At 38.3% G+C, this 19,916-nt stretch overlaps 1 protein-coding gene across 14 annotated transcripts in view; it reads right to left on the minus strand.

Moving 5' to 3' along the window:
- Window positions 1-438: 438 nt before the first annotated feature.
- IFT81 (intraflagellar transport 81) overlaps window positions 439-19,916 on the minus strand; it is a 68,963-nt gene continuing 49,485 nt past the window's right edge. For 7 of the 14 annotated variants that reach the window (XM_043498391.1, XM_043498392.1, XM_043498393.1 and 4 more), the window contains 7 exons: window positions 17,700-17,789; window positions 15,832-15,918; window positions 11,438-11,509; window positions 11,255-11,340; window positions 8,165-8,210; window positions 7,010-7,153; window positions 439-6,941 (listed from right to left, as the gene is read on the minus strand). In XM_043498391.1, coding sequence (XP_043354326.1) covers window positions 6,801-6,941; window positions 7,010-7,153; window positions 8,165-8,210; window positions 11,255-11,340; window positions 11,438-11,509; window positions 15,832-15,918; window positions 17,700-17,789 — 666 coding nt within the window. In that variant the 3' untranslated portion in view covers window positions 439-6,800. Of the gene's footprint in view, window positions 7,154-8,164; window positions 8,211-11,254; window positions 11,341-11,437; window positions 11,510-15,831; window positions 15,919-17,699; window positions 17,790-19,916 lie in introns of all 14 variants that reach the window. The other 7 variants (XM_043498398.1, XM_043498400.1, XM_038373810.1 and 4 more) reach the window with 1 other exon arrangement.

Here is a 19,916-nt window from a genome sequence, read left to right on the forward strand (position 1 = left end):
CCTAGAGACTGGTGTAGTCAGTGTGAAAAAAACCAACAATCCTTAAAGGAATAGGAACTTAACTGTTAACAGGACATTATTTAGTGTGCCACACTCCGGCTTCTTGTCATCTGAGAGGAGTTCAAGTTGCTCTAATTACAAGTTGTGGAAGCGGTCTTCTTGGTGAGCTTTAAGCTTGAGATGGTCATTTGTCATTGTCTGAGTTAATGAATACCTCATTTTCATTAATATCCTCAAGACAATAAATGGGTCTCTAAAGATTTTCAGGCTGGCTCTTAGAGGTAGCAAAACAATCTATTCCTATTTCCTCTAGTGATAAAGCAAAGAAATCCTCAAGGATGAAAGGTGTAATGTTAATATAAAATATTATTGGACTAGGTTCTCAGCTGGTATACACCAGAGTTGTGACCTGGCTGAATTATATTTAGTAGGAAGCAATTCAAATGACACCATTTTAATCTTTAAGGCTTAAAAAATACATTTTTATACAATAAAAATATGGCAGACTAAAGCAAGGTTAATACAACGATTTACAAATACATTGTCAAACATTAATTGCATTGAAAGTGATAGAAGAAAGTTCAGCATTTGGAGAATGTACAATTTAAAAGTCGATCATCAATATCCAATATGCATAATTCTCACGCAATTTTTAACTTCTCAAATCTTGGGTCAATCAACTCTTCCTCACTTAATTCTTCATTTAGGGACCTGACATTTCCATTTGCAACAGCCATGTCTAAACATGTTACTGTTCAGATAATGCTCCATTGGAGTAAATCAAATAAGCTTCTGAATTTTTCACTTAACATTTTATAGCCTCAGACTTTCAATCGTTAAATTGATTTTTTAGAAATAATTCAGTGGAAAAACTAATGCTTTTAAATTGTATAAAATCTCACTTAGACCAATATCTTCTCTAGCTATTTATTTATCTTCATGCATCATTTCCATAATTTAAAAACAAAACATTACTTGGCCAATTTCTGCATGATTCCCTCATACATCTTTATTATTTGCATAAAATGCATGTGTTTGTGGTTCATTATTTGTAAAATAATTAGGACAGTTTCCTCTCCATTCAAAGGGAGAGAGAAGAATTTATCTTTAAATATTGGTCAAATCCTGTTTGCCCTACTCCTGTAGACCAAACTCTTCTTAAGGATTAGTTTGGCCAAAGTGTGCAGGATCTGGCTTTATTATATTCTAAAAAGAGACACTGTGATGTTCTTACTGTGTTAATGGATGCTTTTTAAAAACTCTAATAGTTGCAATCAAAAACTTAAAAATGTGATTTTATTGAGTACTGATTGACTTGACTAGGGCTCTGCGCAGACATACGCTCTGCCTTTGTGGATCCAATTGCAAGATCAGGGCCTTAATCCATTTGACAGATACTGATTCTGTGTTTTCAACAGAGTTGCAGCTAACCTGAAGGGTTTTGTTTCATTTTTTTCGTGGCTATATTACATGGTATTTGCATTGCTCTGAGAATAGGATTTCATTAAAGGGACATGTTTGGATCAAGTTTTCCACACATTTTGTAAAAATTATGTTTTTCTCTAACCTAAGAACAATGGGAAAAAATGGTGAACATTTTTTTATTTTTTTACCATTCATGAAAATAAGTATTTCCATGAAATAAAATAAAAAAAGCAGTAGCTTAATTTTTTTGAAAGAATAAAGTCATAAACATTGCAGCATTGTGTTACTGCATGAGAACCTGACAGTGAAACTGAGTAGACATCAACTACAAACTAAAGTCATAACAACTGGTCTCTCTTTATTTTTCATGCTGAGAAAAACTTTAATAAATTTCAGGTCTTTTAATTAAGGTGTCCCACTTTAGTGGGAGTCTTCAGCAGGATCAAGACCATTATTTTAGGCAAGAATATATATTTTTAAATTTATTTTTTTTTAAGTTTTACACTGTCCCTTTAACCATTCATGTTTTGCCAGGAAAAAGAACACAGGGCTAACTCCATCAGACCTTATTGTGGCAAAATTCCAATTAAAGTCAACAAGAATTTTGTTGGAAGGACGGCAGGATTTGACCCACAATTCCTTGCTGATTTTATCTCAGCTATGTAGGAAATTTTGTTCTGCCTCTCCTACAATCTTGTGCTTCTAATGGGGAATTAAGTTATCATGGCCCCAATTACTTACAGTATTTCCTTGTTTGTATACCAAAATCACTTAAAGCAGCACAGCACAATTATTTGTGAAAAATCATCCCCTGCCATGTTTTAGTTAAAGATAGGTTAGCAATGGTGTTTGGAAACCGCTGCAGAACGAACATAGGGAGCACAAGAGCAGAAAAATTGGGTTTGTATGGGTCACACATTCAGGATCCAGAGGCCCCTTCCTCTTCATATTAAAACAACTTTAAAATAGCCTAAATTTTGAGACTACTTAACTACCTAATTATTTAGGTGTTGCCTCATACAGCTGATACCTTGAGAAATAGACACCTCCAAAGCTGATTCATGCAATACTTCCCTATTGGAACATTCACATGTCCAAGAAAATTGTTGCCTTCTGCTACCCTTCTGAGGCTGGAACAAAGACCAGAACAGAAAGGCAGTTGAAGAGTTAACACAGTAGGAAACCTGCTGATATAAATAACATAGGACATACAGAGAACAAGTTATTTGTCCTTTTTGGGTTTTTTCATTTAAATCTGAGCGAATACAGCGCTAATGAGAGGTGCCAGATTTACAGGCATCAAGTCTGTAGTTTTCTTTCTCCACAAAGCAGATACAAGGCAAGCTTCCCACCCTCTGCCATGCCAATGCGGCACAACCCTCTTCTGGTGGGGACATCAATGGTAACAGGGTAGTTTGGTCACCACGGCCCTACCAATCTTGTGCTTACGTTGCTGTTGAGAATGGCTGCAGGGTTGCCAAACTTTGCCAGCTGCCACAGTGATTTAGGAACTGGCCTGATACTGCCAACTCATTATGCATACTTAACTGAGCTGAGGACAGCCTCCAGGTAGTAGTGACTTTCAGCTACTGCAGATCTGGGCCAAATATGGAACAGTGATCTAAAAGGTGAAAGGCTCTGTATCCCATTTCCAGTTCCCTGGGCCATCTGGTCACCCTAAGAACGGATTTTATATTACATATTGAGAATGATGCATCCATTTTAATTAATCAGGACATTCTCACAATGAGGACTTTTTTTAACTAACTGAGCTGTCACTAAGTAACACTGTACCTTAAGATTCAGATTTTTGCAGGGCTTTCTTAAGGAGAAAGCGTTAATAGATTTTATATTTATTAGGATAATCTGTGCCAAAACATTTTTGAGTTGCTATTTTTAGAACAAAATATTAAGGTCTTAATTGAACTAGATTTTCTTCAGGTCTTTTTTTGTACTTTATATCTACCAAAAATTTCACATATTTAAACATAATAAAATACAACTCTAGAGCTCAAGCCTACAAACACTTAAGCAGGTGGACAGCTTTACATATGTGAATTGCTCAGTTGTACTAATCACGTCAGTAAAGTTATATGTTTATATGTATATAAAGTGTTTGCAGATTGAGCTATTTGGGGGATATTCTAATATTTCTCTTCTATTAATGCTCTAATAGAAGCAAAATGGTAACTGCTAATATTGACCAAACAAATGAGCATGAGAAATCCAGATCATAAAAATATTAACCAATTGGTTATGTAACAAGCCAAATAAGTTTGCTCATGCCCATTTCTGATTTCCCTATTCATAGTGCTTACTCATTTGGGAGTTGCCTGTAACTCTTGAGAAGGACATCCCTTGAATTAGTGCTAATCTTTCATGACAAAACCATGCAATGCTATGGAACACAAACAGCCTTTAAAGTTGGATTATTTCCTGATTTCACTCTGGGTAAAGATAGGTACTAGTCTCTTGAATCAATGTATGCAGTTGGTGTCTTAACAGGACGAAATTTTTAAGAGTACAGAAACACAGAATTTCACTGACTACATTTTTTTTTATTTGGATCTTCACAAGAAAAAGGCAGGTGATTTTCCAAGTTGTATTTGTAATCTCATTAGGTAGCCAGCTAGACTATTAATACTAATAGCGCAAAAGATAATAAGCTCCTTCTTTGTAAATTACCAGCAGAAGCAATTAACCGTCAGAATCAGTTGAAGATTTTTGAATGCTCCCATCAAATCACTAACTGGTTGGAAAAGCCACTGAACAGAATCCATTATAAACCTGCATTAAATGTCCACTTATATAAAAGATAAAAACAACTGTGTAACAGCTTTTTAGTTTTTCCAATTGTCTTTTCTTAGAGTAATTCTGATTTTCTGCTTCGCTTCAGCAAGTCATTCTGATGCTGTAAGAATGATGCCGCACTAATTAAATCAGTGCAACCATCATGTAATCTTAAATCAACTACCAGTAACTTGTTTTTAAAAAGAAAGAGACTCTGCTCACAGGGCAACACTGAACAGAAAAAAAATTACATCCAGTTGGACTGTACATTACTCCTATAGATTTAAAAGCATAATTCCTGCGCAACTGGCAGTGCCATATAAAAAAGAGATGTCTAAATGATTTAGTAAATAATCAATGTGATTTTAGGGTTTGGGATTTTATTAAGTATTAGTTTCATGTGCATGTCCCTCCCTCATCTTCTCCCCTCCCCCCTTTTCTGTGGCTTTGGAGCATGTGTTCTCCTCCACCACTGCACATGACCCCTAAGGAATCCAAATGCCCCTTTTCTGGAGATCATCCCAGGCTCCCCCTAATATATCTCCTGTCTAGATGGCCATGCTATTCCACTGTTGTTGACAAGCATTCAACAAGATGCCTATAACCCTTCCTCAAAAGGCCAAGTATGTAACTCCCATAACTTTCTTCAGCTCCATTTGGCACTAGAGCACTGTAAATAAATAAGTAATAATTAATAAATACTGGGCTAGCAAGAGAAGAACCTAAAGATATTCCTGGAACTGGGTTTCCCCATACCACACAGTCTGCTTCCATTTTGTTGAGCTTGCCCCTAGCACATTGTTTGATGTAGTTCCAGTCCAGTGCCTTAACCTTGAGACAATCCTTCTTTTGCCATGTAGGGCACTCAAATTGTGGAAGAGGCACATGGTGGTAATGAGACACACTCTTCCAGCTGCCTGTAAATCTACCTAAGGTCCACCCTCTACACAGCAGGCTTCCCTCCAAATCCAGTGAAAATCTGCATAGGAGTTAATGCTGCTTAACCCTTTGCAGCTTCTATCTATCCTTGGAGAGAAGGTCAGTGTGTAGTTGTGGAGAAAGAGTCCCTTGAGCTATCCTGAAGGGGAAAGAGGAGCCAAAGGGCAGGGCCCCACATGGGGATGAGATGGGACTTACCCCCGTCTCCAGGCAAATCTTAGGGTTGTGTGAGATTTGAAGGCTTTGTTTTCATAGCATGGCTGCAAACACTTTTTGTTGCCAAAGGGAGAATTTAGAAATAACTCTGTGAAGTGAATCTGAGCTGTTCAAATGCCTTTTTTCCTTTAAGACCCAGCAAGCTGCTTGCCTTTAATAATGACTGTTCAATTACTTCCATCAACTAAAGAAATTTTTACAAAGACACTATCGCCACCAGATTTTATTTTTCTCCTATTTCTGTTAAATATATTTAATGCAAATGCAGATGAGGGAAGGGGTTCACACAAAAAGCAGCAAATGGCTGTATAGTTAAATATCAGAAAAGGCTAAAATACTTGTTATACCCAAAGTAACACTGAAGGTATTATTAAAAATTAGATCAATTTTATTTCAAACAGGATAGAATTTTCCAAATGGCTTTTCTACAGGCCAAAAGAAATGAAGAAAAGCAGTAAGAATGTTGATCTTCATGACATAACTCTATAGCTCTGACCCTTGTCTGTTTGACCAAGGAGTGCACAGCAAAAATCAGGAGGGATGAGGGAGAGTTTCAAGCCATTTTTTGCACTTCTCTGATCCTGGGCCAGCTGTGCACCAGGTGGATCCCCTGATGTCTCTCAGATCAGTCCCAAGGCTGTTAGTGACCTCCAGGGGCTGTTCTGACAACCAGTCAGGGTGCAGGGAAGTCTTGCCCACAAACACTTTTCCATACCCTAATTTATGTAGGAAGAATTGGGCCAGATCTACATCACTGGAGGACTGCCCCTGCACTGGGATGATCCTCCTGTGGGCAGTTATCACTTAGAATCACTTTGCATAAATAAAGCAGCACAAAGCTGCCTCAGTGCAGGGGAAACCCTAGGCCTGTATTTCTTACTAGGCCCCAGTTTAAGTTTTCATGAGGGTAACATACAACCACAGGGAAAAGTTAGAAAACAGCACATATTTAAAAAGAAAAATGGGGAAAAAATTGAAAAAGCTCAGAATCCAAGTAATTGTTCTCAAATCCTGCTTCTGTCTTTGTACCAATGAAGGGTCCTCTGGCAGCACAATCAGTTTACTTCAATTGTGTAAGAAGATAGAGGGATTGGGAATGGAGTGTGCAGGGTGTATGCACCTCTAGCATGGCACGGAGCTCAGTTCTGCAATAGCTCCAGGCTTACCAGTGAATGAACTGGGGCAAGACAGGAAGGAGAGGGCCAAGCTAAGCAATGGGTGGACCAGAACTTCTACCCTTCCCTCTGAAAAACGTAGCATTAGGGCTACAGTAGTAGCTGAAGAGCAGCTCTACCAGCTTTCTATGGCCTTGGGAAAGGACTCCTTCCCCTTGGTTTCTTTGGGAAGATCCATAGACTTTACAGTGAAATTGTACAGTGAAATTATCTCACACAAGACCCGCCACATGATTTAAGTCATTAACCTGGCACTTAAATAATGTAGAGGGCTCTCTTCTTGGGAGTTAATTTCAACCTCATATTACCCACTGACAATAAATTATTTAAAAGTAACCTACGTAGAAACAGTGAGAAAACAAAGCAATATTCAATTGAATGATCTGAGGAAATGACGAGGTTAGAAGCAGGAATTCAAAACAAATTCATAATACCAGCCTATCCTCGCCACCTTCCTGAATGACTTGACCAACAGAAGCTTGATTTTGTTGCTTTAGAAAACACTCTCTCTTACACTCCATCAGTTGCTCAAAATCCTGCCACATTTTAGCTTGCTTCATATTTGGTCCATGACTTTCCCGCACAGCTTTTTGTTTCTCTCGTAGTTTCTGTTATAAACAAATAAAGATTTTTGGATAGGTTCAACATGACAAACGTTAGCTTACATAGATAGCCTAATGTGAAAAGAACATTTCCTCTCCCCGTGAAACATTATTAATGTTCAGTTAAGTTAAAAACATTCCTTGTAAATGGACATGCAGCATTCTCTGTAGAGTCTTTGATGTGTGTGGCTTGCATGATGTTAGTTTTATTGCAGCTCCTTGAAAAATAACACCCTATTTTTATATATAGTGCAACTTTACCCTGCTGTGTTCCCAGTTTCTCTGTGGGGAGTCCCATTTGTTCTGTAAAAGTTTATTTTAAAAAATCAGTTCACTTCCAGACTGAGACTTTGCATATCAAGTTGCAGTGTGTAATGTATTCTGATCATGAAGTTATATATCCTGAAATTAAACTTTTACATGAGAAACTGCAATTAATTCTCAACTGTAGTGACACAAACTTGTAAAATTCACTCACAAACTGACTCAAAGGGAAAAAGAGGAAAAAGAGGACATTTTGGTTGAAATAGAATGGCTAAGCCCTTCATTAGCCTGAATTTCACATGTGAATAAACATATGAATAAACAATGGCTTTTGTTAACACAACTACATTGAAGATATCGTTAACCATTTATAAAGATAAGACTGACAGCTCTAAAATTTATTGACTTCAACAGGTTGCTTTATATACAACTTCAAATTTGAGCTGTCACAGTTTGTTATATCTGTGTTTCAGTTTCTTATCCAAATGGTTTACAGGGAATGTGCTGTTGTGTTAAGCTGTTTGATTATCTTTTACAAGAAGCTCATACTATGCTCTGCAGGAAATCAAACTCTGAAGGGTAAGTGTGATATCTTTTCAGGGGATTCATTACTGATGCTAACAGGAATAGAATTTTCTCTGTGTTCTGCAGTATGCTTTTTAAAAGGATTAACACAGTTTTGAACACTGAACCAAATAAAAGTATGAATTGCAACATGTTTGTTCAAGTGAAAAAACCCAAACTCATCCTTACCTTCCCAAGGTTTTCTTGTTCAAGGATCATTCGTGTATATTGTTCTCTAAAGAAGGTACATAATAATTGAGTTATAATTTTAATTAGTCTAAGTAATAAGACAGATTAACTCTACAAGAGGGGAAAAAATGGATAGTGGTAGAAAGTTTACACGTAGCCAGGGTGGGAATAGCATCAAAAACTAAGGGCCCCTAAATAAGAAACTCAAAAGAGTAAGATGAAGAAATATCTTTATCATCAGGCTTCAGGACTTCTTTGACCCCCATAATTGTGCAGCTGGCATAAAATGCTATTCACAAATGGATAAGGTCACTCTTAAGCTTTCAGAGCAAGTTTGATTTCTGGGGTTCCCCAAGTGAAGTCTGAGTGCATGGCCCCTCCCAAATAATGCATGATTGAGATCCTTTTTAATACTGCATTAAAGTTGCCAGTATTCTGAGACTGCTCAGTATCATACTTCTGGACAAATGCCATACAATGTCCAAATCCAGACTGCTTCGCTTATGGGAATAGTGTCATTGGAGCAAATGGGAAAACTCAGGAGTTAAGATGAGCAGAATTTGGTTTCATGTTTCACAAAACCTAACACTGGTGGCTTGAATTTCAAAAATGCTGAGCACCCTGCAGCTCCAATGGATTTCAGTAAGAACTGTTGGGTGCTCAGCACCTCTGAAAATCAGGCTTCTTATTTAGGTGCCTAAACATAGATGTAGAAGCATAACTCTTGACATCCAATATTAAAAATCTTTGCCTGTTGCTGTCATCAGTGGATGAAGCTATTCCCTTGATGCTGTCAGGTTTCACATACATAATATGATATTCAAATAATAAATTCTGATATGCTGTTATGCCCTTATTTACATATTTTTCCAATTTAGGTGAGATATTGAGAAACAACATGCTCTCTTTTAAGAACGAAGTATGATGGTGTGTAACAAGTACACTTAGCTGCAGAGGGTTTGAGAGTTCATGAAACACAGAGTGGTTCAAATATCTAAAGAACTTTCAAAATTGCTCAGCATGGGAAATCCTAGTTTCCAAAAGGATAAAACACATCAATAAACCACATCAGGTTGTGTTAGTAGGCTATTATTAGGCAAGGGTGGAGGATCTGCTGTGATGCAGATTTTTCTATATATTCCCCATCCCCATTGATTACTCCATCTTTGAGCTACAGTACATTCTTTGAGCTCCATGCCATCTGATCCTGGCTCCTGCTCTCTCAGCAGAGTAGATGTGTTAGTGGCCGGAGCGGGTGTGGCTGGAGCATATTGTGCTCTGGCAACTCAGAACCATTCTAAACAGTGTGCAAGTCAGAACATACATGAGGCTGCTCTAAGTTGTGCTAGGAGCCAAATTGGCCCTAACTAGTCCTACCAGATCAAAAGAGTGGAAAGCCACCTAAAATCTCCTCCTTCCTATTAAGCTCATTGGATGTTACTCAGGCACAATTAAGGACCTGGTCCCAGGATGTGTTTGATTGTTTTAAGTAAAGCTGTTTATTGCAAAACAATGATAAAAAATAAGAACTCATTTTCATGGTAGCCTTTTTCTTTACTATTTATAATGATGACTGGAATGAATGAATTTAATTAGAAAAAAAAACCAACCTTTATTTTTAGAGAACAAAATTAACTTTTCACATTCCTTAGTACTGACTATATGGAACAGAGCGTTTATATCCAATAAAGAATGTCAGAATTAAGACTTTTTTGTTCAATACGTTATTAGGAAAGTGCTGTTCTATTTATGGTTCATTTTAGCTCTGTTTACATTCCAGTGCCCAGTGAAAATACATACACATTCTAAAAGGAGGTCTAGAAACTCATTTTCTCTCCCTATTTTGCTTTTTGTAAATATCTGCATATCAAAGCCTTCAGTATACTTACAAATGTGAATGCTTTCTGAACTCACAGAAGGTCAAAATAAAATGTTTCTAATTTCTGAGAAACTGTCACCTTATCTAGCTTCTTTTCTCATGTTTAGCAAAGGTTCAGTGAAACAGTGACAGCAGGAGAAGTGGCAATGCTCCACTCAAGTCTTACTCCCAATGCCCAGAATCCTATAACTCCACTCATCATGTTCCAATTCCCGCATTTCCCCTACTTGCTCCTCTGTTTGTCCAATCACAGCTACTTGATTCCATGAAACCATTATTGACAGACGGCAGTAGTGTTTGCCATGTGCCGTGCACTTTCCATACTCAGTGGAAGATGCAGTTTCTGCCCTAAAGAGCATCCAGTATTATTAAAAAAATAAGGGCAGCTGAGTGGTGGAAAGGGATACAACATACAAAGAGATTAGGAAATGAGAGACATTTGGAGGTTGGTTTGTGTTTTTAAGTTACAATCATTAAATTCTCTTCCCCCTCAACTCAGCCCTCTAACTTTTCTCCTATACCAATTCCCAGTTTCAGTTACAGTGTACTAATAACAGCCCCTCTGTAGAACATTTGAGTTCTTCTCCGCACATAAGTGACTAGTTATTATTATTAAATATTTATATTCCAGTACCACCCACTTGTGTCTGCTGGGGTGGATGGTATCAGGAGGGCACAAGGAACAACACACAATTCTCCTATGGAGCACAGGCACTTCTCTTTTTAAGCACCAATACTAGTGCTAACTATTGTATTAGACTAGCAAGAGCTGGTCAGGATCTGAGGACAACATATGCTATACTCCCTTGAAAAGGTGATAAATTTGCTGCTTCAGTATGCACTTTCAGGAACCCCTGGAGGAAATTTGGCTGACTCTGTCTGTCTGACTCAGCCATATTTTCTCCCTGGGCTTGGCTGCAGCAAGACATCTCTGCATCCATTTCCAGTGGGAACCTGGAGTTAAAAGTTACTGTCTGGCCTATAGTCTCCAACACAAAGGGAAAGATTTTTTGTATGTTTGAGAGAACTCCTGGGTATACAACAATATCTTTTAGATGTTGGATATTTATTTTTTGAATATTATAGTAATTTAAGCTTAGATGGTGAATTCCTTCTTCCAGTTCAAATACCAATGAAAACATTTATAACTTCAGGCTCGGTTTATAAAAATCCTCTGAATTAACACACAAGAGACAGACAAGAACATTTACCTAATTGCTTTTCTTCTGTCTTGTGCATCTGGGGAAACATACGTCTTCATCTCATCTTTAGCACGTTGAAGTTGTATTTCTAGATTCTAAAAAGAAATACACAGCATATTTTAGACATATACCATCTTTCCTACTTAAATATTCTCACCTACACAAGTTTAGGCTTCTGTCTTGTGGACTTACCTTTTTCATGCAGTTAGTATGATGATAGCAGCTTTCTTCCTGAATACACTCCTCACGCAGCCCTTTTACTTCCTGCAGTATGAGAACAATATATTTTATTAGGCAGTATTCTAGCAGACAGACTGTTATTGTACGAAGTACAACTGGAAGTGTTTAGGGCAACATCCTGCCATCATCTTGTGTACAGAATTCTGACTGCAGTCAATGGCCCCTACCTTCGTAGATTCATAGATTCATAGATACTAAGGTCAGAAGGGACCATTCTGATCATCTAGTCCGACCTCCTGCATAGCGCAGGCCACAGAATCTCACCCACCCACTCCTATGAAAAACCTCACCCATGTCTGAGCTATGAAGTCCTTAAATCATGGTTTAAAGACTTCAAGGAGCAGAGAAGCCTCCCTCAAGTCAACCATGCCCCATGCTACAGAGGAAGGCGAAAAACCTCCAGGGCCTCTCTAATCTGCCCTGGAGGAAAATTCCTTCCCGACCCCAAATATGGCAATCAGCTAAACCCTGAGCATATGGGCAAGATTGACCAGCCAGATACTACAGAAAATTCTTTCCTGGGTAACTCAGATCCCATCCATCTAATATCCCATCTCAGGGGATTTGGCCTATTTACCCTGAATATTTAAAGATCAATTACTTACCAAAATCCCATTATCCCATCATACCATCTCCTCCATAAACTTATCAAGTAGAATCTTAAAACCAGATAGATCTTTTGCCCCCACTGCTTCCCCTGGAAGGCTATTCCAAAACTTCACTCCTCTGATGGTTAAAAACCTTCGTCTGATTTCAAGTCTAAACTTCCTGGTGGCCAGTTTATACCCATTTGTTCTTGTGTCCACATTGGTGCTGAGCTTAAATAATTCCTCTCCCTCTCCTGTATTTATCCCTCTGATATATTTATAGAGAGCAATCATATCTCCCCTCAACCTTCTTTTAGTTAGGCTAAACGAGCCAAGCTCCTTAAGTCTCCTTTCATAAGACAAGTTTTCCATTCCTCGGATCATCCTAGTAGCCCTTCTCTGTACCTGCTCCAGTTTGAATTCATCCTTTTTAAACATGGGAGACCAGAACTGCACACAGTATTCTAGGTGAGGTCTCACCAGTGCCTTGTATAACGGTACTAAAACCTCCTTATCCCTACTGGAAATGCCTCTCCTGATGCATCCCAAAACCGCATTAGCTTTTTTCACAGCCATATCACATTGGCAGCTCATAGTCATCCTATGATCAACCAATACTCCAAGGTCCTTCTCCTCATCCGTTACTTCTAATTGATGCGTCCCCAACTTATAACTAAAATTCTTGTTATTAATCCCTAAATGCATAACCTTACACTTCTCACTATTAAATTTCATCCTATTACTATTACTCCAGTTTACAAGGTCATCCAGATCCTCCTGTATAATATCCTGATCCTTCTCCGAATTGGCAATACCTCCCAGCTTTGTATCATCTGCAAACTTTATTAGCACAGTCCCACTTTTTGTGCCAAGGTCAGTAATAAAAAGATTAAATAAGATTGGTCCCAAAACCGATCCCTGAGGAACTCCACTGGTAACCTCCCTCCAACCTGACAGTTCGCCTTTCAGTAGGACCCGTTGCAGTCTCCCCTTTAACCAATTCCTTATCCACCTTTTGATGTTCATATTGATCCCCATCTTCTCCAATTTAACTAATAATTCCCCATGTGGCACGGTATCAAATGCCTTACTGAAATCTAGGTAAATTAGATCCACTGCATTTCCTTTATCTAAAAAATCTGTTACCTTTTCAAAAAAGGAGATTAGGCTGGTTTGGCATGATTTACCTTTTGTAAAACTATGTTGTATTTTGTCCCATTTACCATTGACTTCAATGTCCTTAACTAATTTCTCCTTCAAAATTTTTTCCAGGACCTTGCATACTACAGATGTCAAACTAACTGGCCTGTAGTTACCCGGATCACTTTTTTTTCCTTTCTTAAAAATAGGAACTATATTAGCAATTCTCCAATCATTCGGTACTACTCCTGAGTTTACAGATTCATTAAAAATTCTTGCTAATGGGCTTGCAATTTCAGGTGCCAATTCCTTTAATATTCTTGGATGAAGATTATCTGGGCCCCCCGATTTAGTCCCATTAAGCTGTTTCAGTTTCGCTTCTACCTCAGATATGGTAATATCTACCTCTATATCCTCATTCCCATTTGTCATGCTACCATTATCGCTAAGATCCTCTTTAGCCTTATTAAAGACTGAGGCAAAGTATTTGTTTAGATATTGGGCCATGCCTAGATTATCTTTAACCTCCACTCCATCCTCAGTGTTAAGCGGCCCCACTTCTTCTTTCTTAGTTTTCTTCTTATTTATATGGCTATAGAACCTTTTACTATTGGTTTTAATTCCCTTTGCAAGGTCCAACTCTACTCGACTTTTAGCCTGTCTCACTTTATCCCTACATGTTCTGACCTCAATTAGGTAGCTTTCCTTGCTGATCCCTCCCATCTTCCACTCCCTGTATGCTTTCTGCTTCTTCTTAATCACCTCTCTAAGATGCTTGCTCATCCAGCTTGGTCTACAACTCCTTCCTATGAATTTTTTCCCCTTTCTTGGGATACAGGCTTCCGATAGCTTCTGCAGCTTTGATTTAAAGTAATCCCAGGTCTCCTCGACCTTTAGATCCATAAGTTCTTCAGTCCAATCCACTTCCCTAACTAATTTCCTTAATTTTTGAAAGTCAGCCCTTTTGAAATCAAAAACCCTAGTTGCAGATTTATTTTTGTTAATCCTTCCATTTAGTTTGAACTGAATTAGCTCAAGATCACTTGAGCCAAGATTGTTCCCTACAACCATTTCTTCTATGAGGTCCTCGCTACTCACCAAAATGAAATCTAAAATGGCATCCCCTCTAGTCGGTTCTGCAACTATTTGATGAAGGAATCCATCAGCTATCGCATCTAGGAAAATCTGAGCCCTATTATTATTACTAGCACTGGTCCTCCAGTCTATATCTGGGAAGTTAAAGTCTCCCATGATCATGCAGTTTTCATTAGTATTTACTTTATTAAAGACATTAAAAAAGACATATATATATATATATACACACACACACACACACACACACACACACACACACACACACACACACGTATATCTGCATACACACTAGGGGATTGCATGGATTTAACTACATCTGTTTCTAAATTGATATAGTTAAAGCAGTTCAAAACCTGTGTGTATACAATCCCTGTTTTTGGCCTGGTCTGCACTAGGATTTTACATCAGTAAAGGTACATCTCTCAGGGATGTGAAAAATCCACACCCCCGAGAGAGGTAGCCATATTGATTTAATCCCCCAGGGCAGACAGTGCTAGGCTGACAGAAGAATTCTTCTGTCGACCTAGCTACCGCTTCTTGGTGAGGCGGATTACCTATGCAGATGGGAGAACTCCTCCCATCGATGCAGGTAGTGTCCGCACTGAAGCACTATAGCGGAGCAGCTGTGCTGCTGTAGCATTTTAGGTGTAGACAAGCACTTAGACATACAAGTATATGTTTGTATATTTATAAAAAGTGATGTCTGTAATCTATCCAATACGCAAACAGGCACATTGTATAAGCATTTTTAAAATTCTCAGGGAAAACAATTACTCTGTATGCCTCTGGATAGCAGCTGCTTAACATTTCATTACATTTATCCATTAACCATTGGTTTTGTTTTGCTAATTTAGTGAAAATGGCATTCTAGTTACATAAACATTTGAAGATTTCTCTTGGTAATAACTCATTAACATTCCAACAGCCAAATGCTATCCTAGCAGGTGCTACATGAGTGAGCAGGGATTCTGGCAGATGCATTTTTTGCAAAAAGAATTTTGCTCGTCAGGACAAGATTTCATTGGATGGGCTTGGAAGACCCACTTAATGCATTTGTTGTACTCAAACAAGAGATGTGTACAACTCCAGATAGCCCTAGGCAGCTAAGGATGTGTGGAACTGGAAATGCATAGTTGGGGATGTCAAGTCACTTCCAATCTGTGTGCATTAGGTCCTTCCTTGTCCAGAAAGCAGGGTGTGTGTGTATCCCCTGACCAAAACAGTTACAGGGGCATCATTCTGTGACATTTCAATGGGCGGTTTTATCCCTCCAATCCCCATCTTCTCTCTGGGACCCCTATTTTATAGATGAGGAACTGAAGCACTGAGAGGCTAGGTGACTTTCCCAAAGTCACACAGGAAGTCTGTGGCAATGCAGGAAATTGAGCCCGGGTCTCCCACATCCCACTAGTGCCCCACTCACTGGGCCATCCTTCCTTTCCAGAGGCAGGGTAGGGGGAATTTATCCCAAAATGAATTATATGCTTCATAGAGTTTGTAAATATACAGTAATAACAATCTTACCTGTTCAAGTGTGGAGCGATTACTTTCTAAACCTGCTGCACAGCTGTCATACTGGACTCTTTTTTCATCACATTCTTGGGTTAACTCCTGATGTGAAAAGGGCAAAAGGTCGTGTAAATGAAAACTTGAGTCTAGTAACATAAGGCACCTAAGCAATGTAAATTCTTGTCAATCTCACACTTCGACTTCAGCTATTGGCACACTGAGAGCAACTTACATAAACCAAGCAGACATACGCGTATCATTACAAGGATATCACTTCTAGCCCTGCATATTGGAGGATCAGTAGTATAAACTACAACATAACATACAAGTTTCCTTTTTATATTTATATCCAAAGTCTTTAACATGGTGGATTCAATTTCTAATTTGTTCACATTGTGTCAAAGGTTTTATTTGCTCTTTAAACATTAAGCTTACAAGATAGTTTAGATGATTAATTAAGTTCCACGTAAAAACAATTTTGTCCACATTTATTTACATTATAAAACAAGAATAGGTTGGCCTTTGCAGAAAGAAAGAAAAAAAACTGATGTTGCATTAAAACTTTTTAGCAAACAATAAAAGTTATCATACTTTCCCCTACAAAGAGTACATATTGTTATTAAATCCCATTTAGTTATCCTGTATTTGCAGACACATGTTTTCAAATGAATTACGAAAAGAATGTGTCCAAATCCTCAGCTGGTAAAAAAAAGGCAGAGCTCCATTGACTTTATTGGGAGTGGGCCAGATTACATCAGTTAAGGATCTGGATGACTTTTTCTTTTTTCCCCACAGCCCTGTAGCTTTCTAAAGTCAATGGATAAAATTGCCATCTTCAAGGATTGGAACACGAGATGGTTCCAGTGTGTTATTGCTTAATTATGATGTTTTGTTTTGTTGTGATGTTGTCATCACCATAGGAATTACTATTGTGAGGGGAAAAGCCTCAGCCTAAGAACATGGCTATATTGTTGATTTTTAAGAGTTCCAGACCCCTTTGGCCACTTCATGTTGCAAATTGCTTTTCTCAATCAGAGTTTCACCACAGTTTACCTATTCTACATCTTCCAGCTTTCCTCCAAGTTGACTGTGGTCTTGTATTAGGTAGCAGAGGTTTGTAAATCATATATATTTGTGGTTTTTGCCTTCCATACAGCTAGCTGTAAGGAAGGCTCTCATGTAACTAACACGACAGTGTTTTCTTTTTGCGAATACAGACTAACACGGCTGCTACTCTGTAACACGACAGTGTTATTTGTCATTAAAATCATTCTATTTTCTGGGGGGGAAATCCCCAAGGTTTACAATCCCCAAGGTCCACAAGCAGGGATCCTGGAAAATTTGTATAGTGGGGGTGTTGAGAACCATTGAACCAAACTGTAAATCCAGTATATAATGGAAACCACTTCAAGTCAGGGGGTGCTGTAGCACACCCCGCACCTCTAGTTCCAGTACCTATGTCCACAAGACAATATAGACTTGTACCACCAGAGGATCTAGCTCTTTGGATTCCAACAACTAAGAATAAAACTTAAGTAAAATGCATATTGCCTTAAATTTTCATAGGGGCCTCAATTCAGCCTCTAAATCTGCACATGCAATCAGTTTTGAACACAAACTTCTGAATGGCAGTTTACAGACAGACTTATCTACAGACCTGATTTGCCACTTATGATACCAGTTTTATTCTGTTGTAATTCTACTGAAACCAAACACAGTTATATTGGTATAAAACTGGAGTAAAGCAGGTCACAGATGTGCCCCTGAATTCATGGGCAAAACTGCAAAGCAAAATTTAGAGGCGATTTCTGAAAATTTGTCCCACTGCACAGACAGTTCACTAATGTCTATTACACAATATATTCCTAAACATTTTTACTAACCTGGCAGTTCTGCCGCAACTGTCTCAATTCTTTGATAATTGGAGCTAAACTTGACTTCTTATCTGCCACCATAGTATTCAGTTTTTTTACCTGATATATGAAGAAAAGGCACTACGTGAATATGCTATTAGTAAAACAGTGAGAGTATTAAGAATGGGAGGGCAAAGGAAGGGAAAGATATGGGGAGAAAACAGCTATGAGATGTGAAGAAAGGAGACTGAATCATATATTATGTAAAATAAATGATAGGCAAATGATAATTAAGAAACATAGTACATTTTATAATAGGGGTACCATCACAGTCTACTTCAGCTCTGCTCTCATGGTTTGAATTGCCTGTTTATTCTGTATATAGATGAATTCTACCCTGCTGATTATGCAACCTAATACCTTGTGTAGACTCAAAGTTATTGTGAATAAAGGTCTCTGAACCTTTTTAGCTCAGGTGTATGGCCTGTCAAAACCTGACAAGAACTGAAAAAAATGCAAAAAGTTCTAGTCAGCTTCTAACATTACTTACATATACTGATCTGTAAGGTGGGCACAAAAAGAATAGCTACAAATAAATATGAGTATCAGATCTTTTACTGATATTTTATAATGTTCTTCATCAGGATAGATACAAAATTACACATATTTACACCGAATTTAGTCCTCTCTCTCCAAGGACAGGTCAACACTACCGCATAAGTCGATGCAACTTACATCACTCAGGGGTGAGAGAAAGATATCCCTCTGTGAGCGATGCAAATTACAGCAACCTAAGTGCTGTCCACACTGGCACGAGATGCTCTCCTGCGGACATAGCTTCCGCCTCTCCTGGAGGTGGAGTAATTATGCTGACAGGAGAGTGCTATTCCGTCAACAGAGAGCCTCTTCATGAGACGCACTACAGCGGCGCAGCTGCACCCATGCAGCACTTCTAGTGTAGACCTTCCCCAAGACTGTTTCTGAAAACCAGGTATTTTGTACAGCGTATAATAAAGAGGGAGCATTTCCATGAACACAGGATCCAATCCAACACCCACTGAACTTAATGGATGAACTCACTTCAATGGAAGTTGCGTCAGGACCAATACAAATTGTAATCTAGAGTACAAAAACCTTTTAACGGGGACAGCGTTACAATGAAGTGCTTATAAAGAGGGACCACTGTGTGCAGTAAAGATAGTAGAACCTCAAATATTTATGAGGTTCAAACCTTATTTAACTGATGGCAATCTCTTGCTTCCCAATAAACTTGTGCGATCCTCTTGCTTTCCATCAATCTAATTCCAATCCAATCCCTAGTCCTTCTCCTAATTTTAAATTGGTTAGACACCCAGCAGGTAGTCTCTCTCCTGGATTCTAACATTATATTTTCTGCAAATGTGCTGACAGGCTGGGGCTTCCCCTAATAGAAATATATATAAATCAATCTGAGTACTCAATGTTCCTCTGATGGGACATTCCAGAGCAGGAAATCCCTCTTGCTCCGGGGCTTCCTATTACTGGTTCAGCAACAATTAGGTTTTTGCAAATATATTTAGAAATGATTGTAAAATACCTTGAAAAATAGAAATATTTTGAAATAAAGAAACGATGCTGCCTAACTGTTCAAATCATATTCAGCCTCCTGGCTGAGAAGAATGCTTTTTTATTTTCACCAGTCAGTTTAAAAAAGGACCTGCAAAGTGTTAAAAAAACAAAACACTGTACCCTTTTTTGTTGTTTCTTTACTATGTATAAATAAAGAAGGTTTGAGAGGCGTTTAAAAAAATATTTTTTCTGTGTGGTTTTTTCATTAGAAATTCAAGTCCTGTCTTGTCTATGATGAGTTAAATGACGACATCACAAGATTCATGACAGTTGAAAATTGAGAAGGGGAAGGGATTAGTCAGGCTGTTTAAAACTCATTATGTTTTGGTTTTGTTAACAACCATATACTTCCAGTGATTAAATCACATTTTGGAAAAAGGAGTCTTTGTTAAGTTTCAATCCCATTCCATGTTTTCAATTAAGGTGCCAATACTAACAATAGACAATGCCTGAAATCACAAAAATGTCAAACCAAGGAAGCCCAGATTTGATATCCCTGATATTTCTAAAGGGAAAACGATCAGGAAACATTGCCCACACACGCAAACGTACTTTTTAAAAAGCCATTCTGTGTACATCAAAAATGGACACATGCCCAATTTTACTAAAACTCTTCCAGGTCACCTTTGTAGCTGTACA

The sequence above is a fragment of the Dermochelys coriacea genome, chromosome 15 (genome assembly GCF_009764565.3).
Source record: "Dermochelys coriacea isolate rDerCor1 chromosome 15, rDerCor1.pri.v4, whole genome shotgun sequence".
NCBI classification, from domain to species: Eukaryota; Metazoa; Chordata; order Testudines; family Dermochelyidae; genus Dermochelys; species Dermochelys coriacea.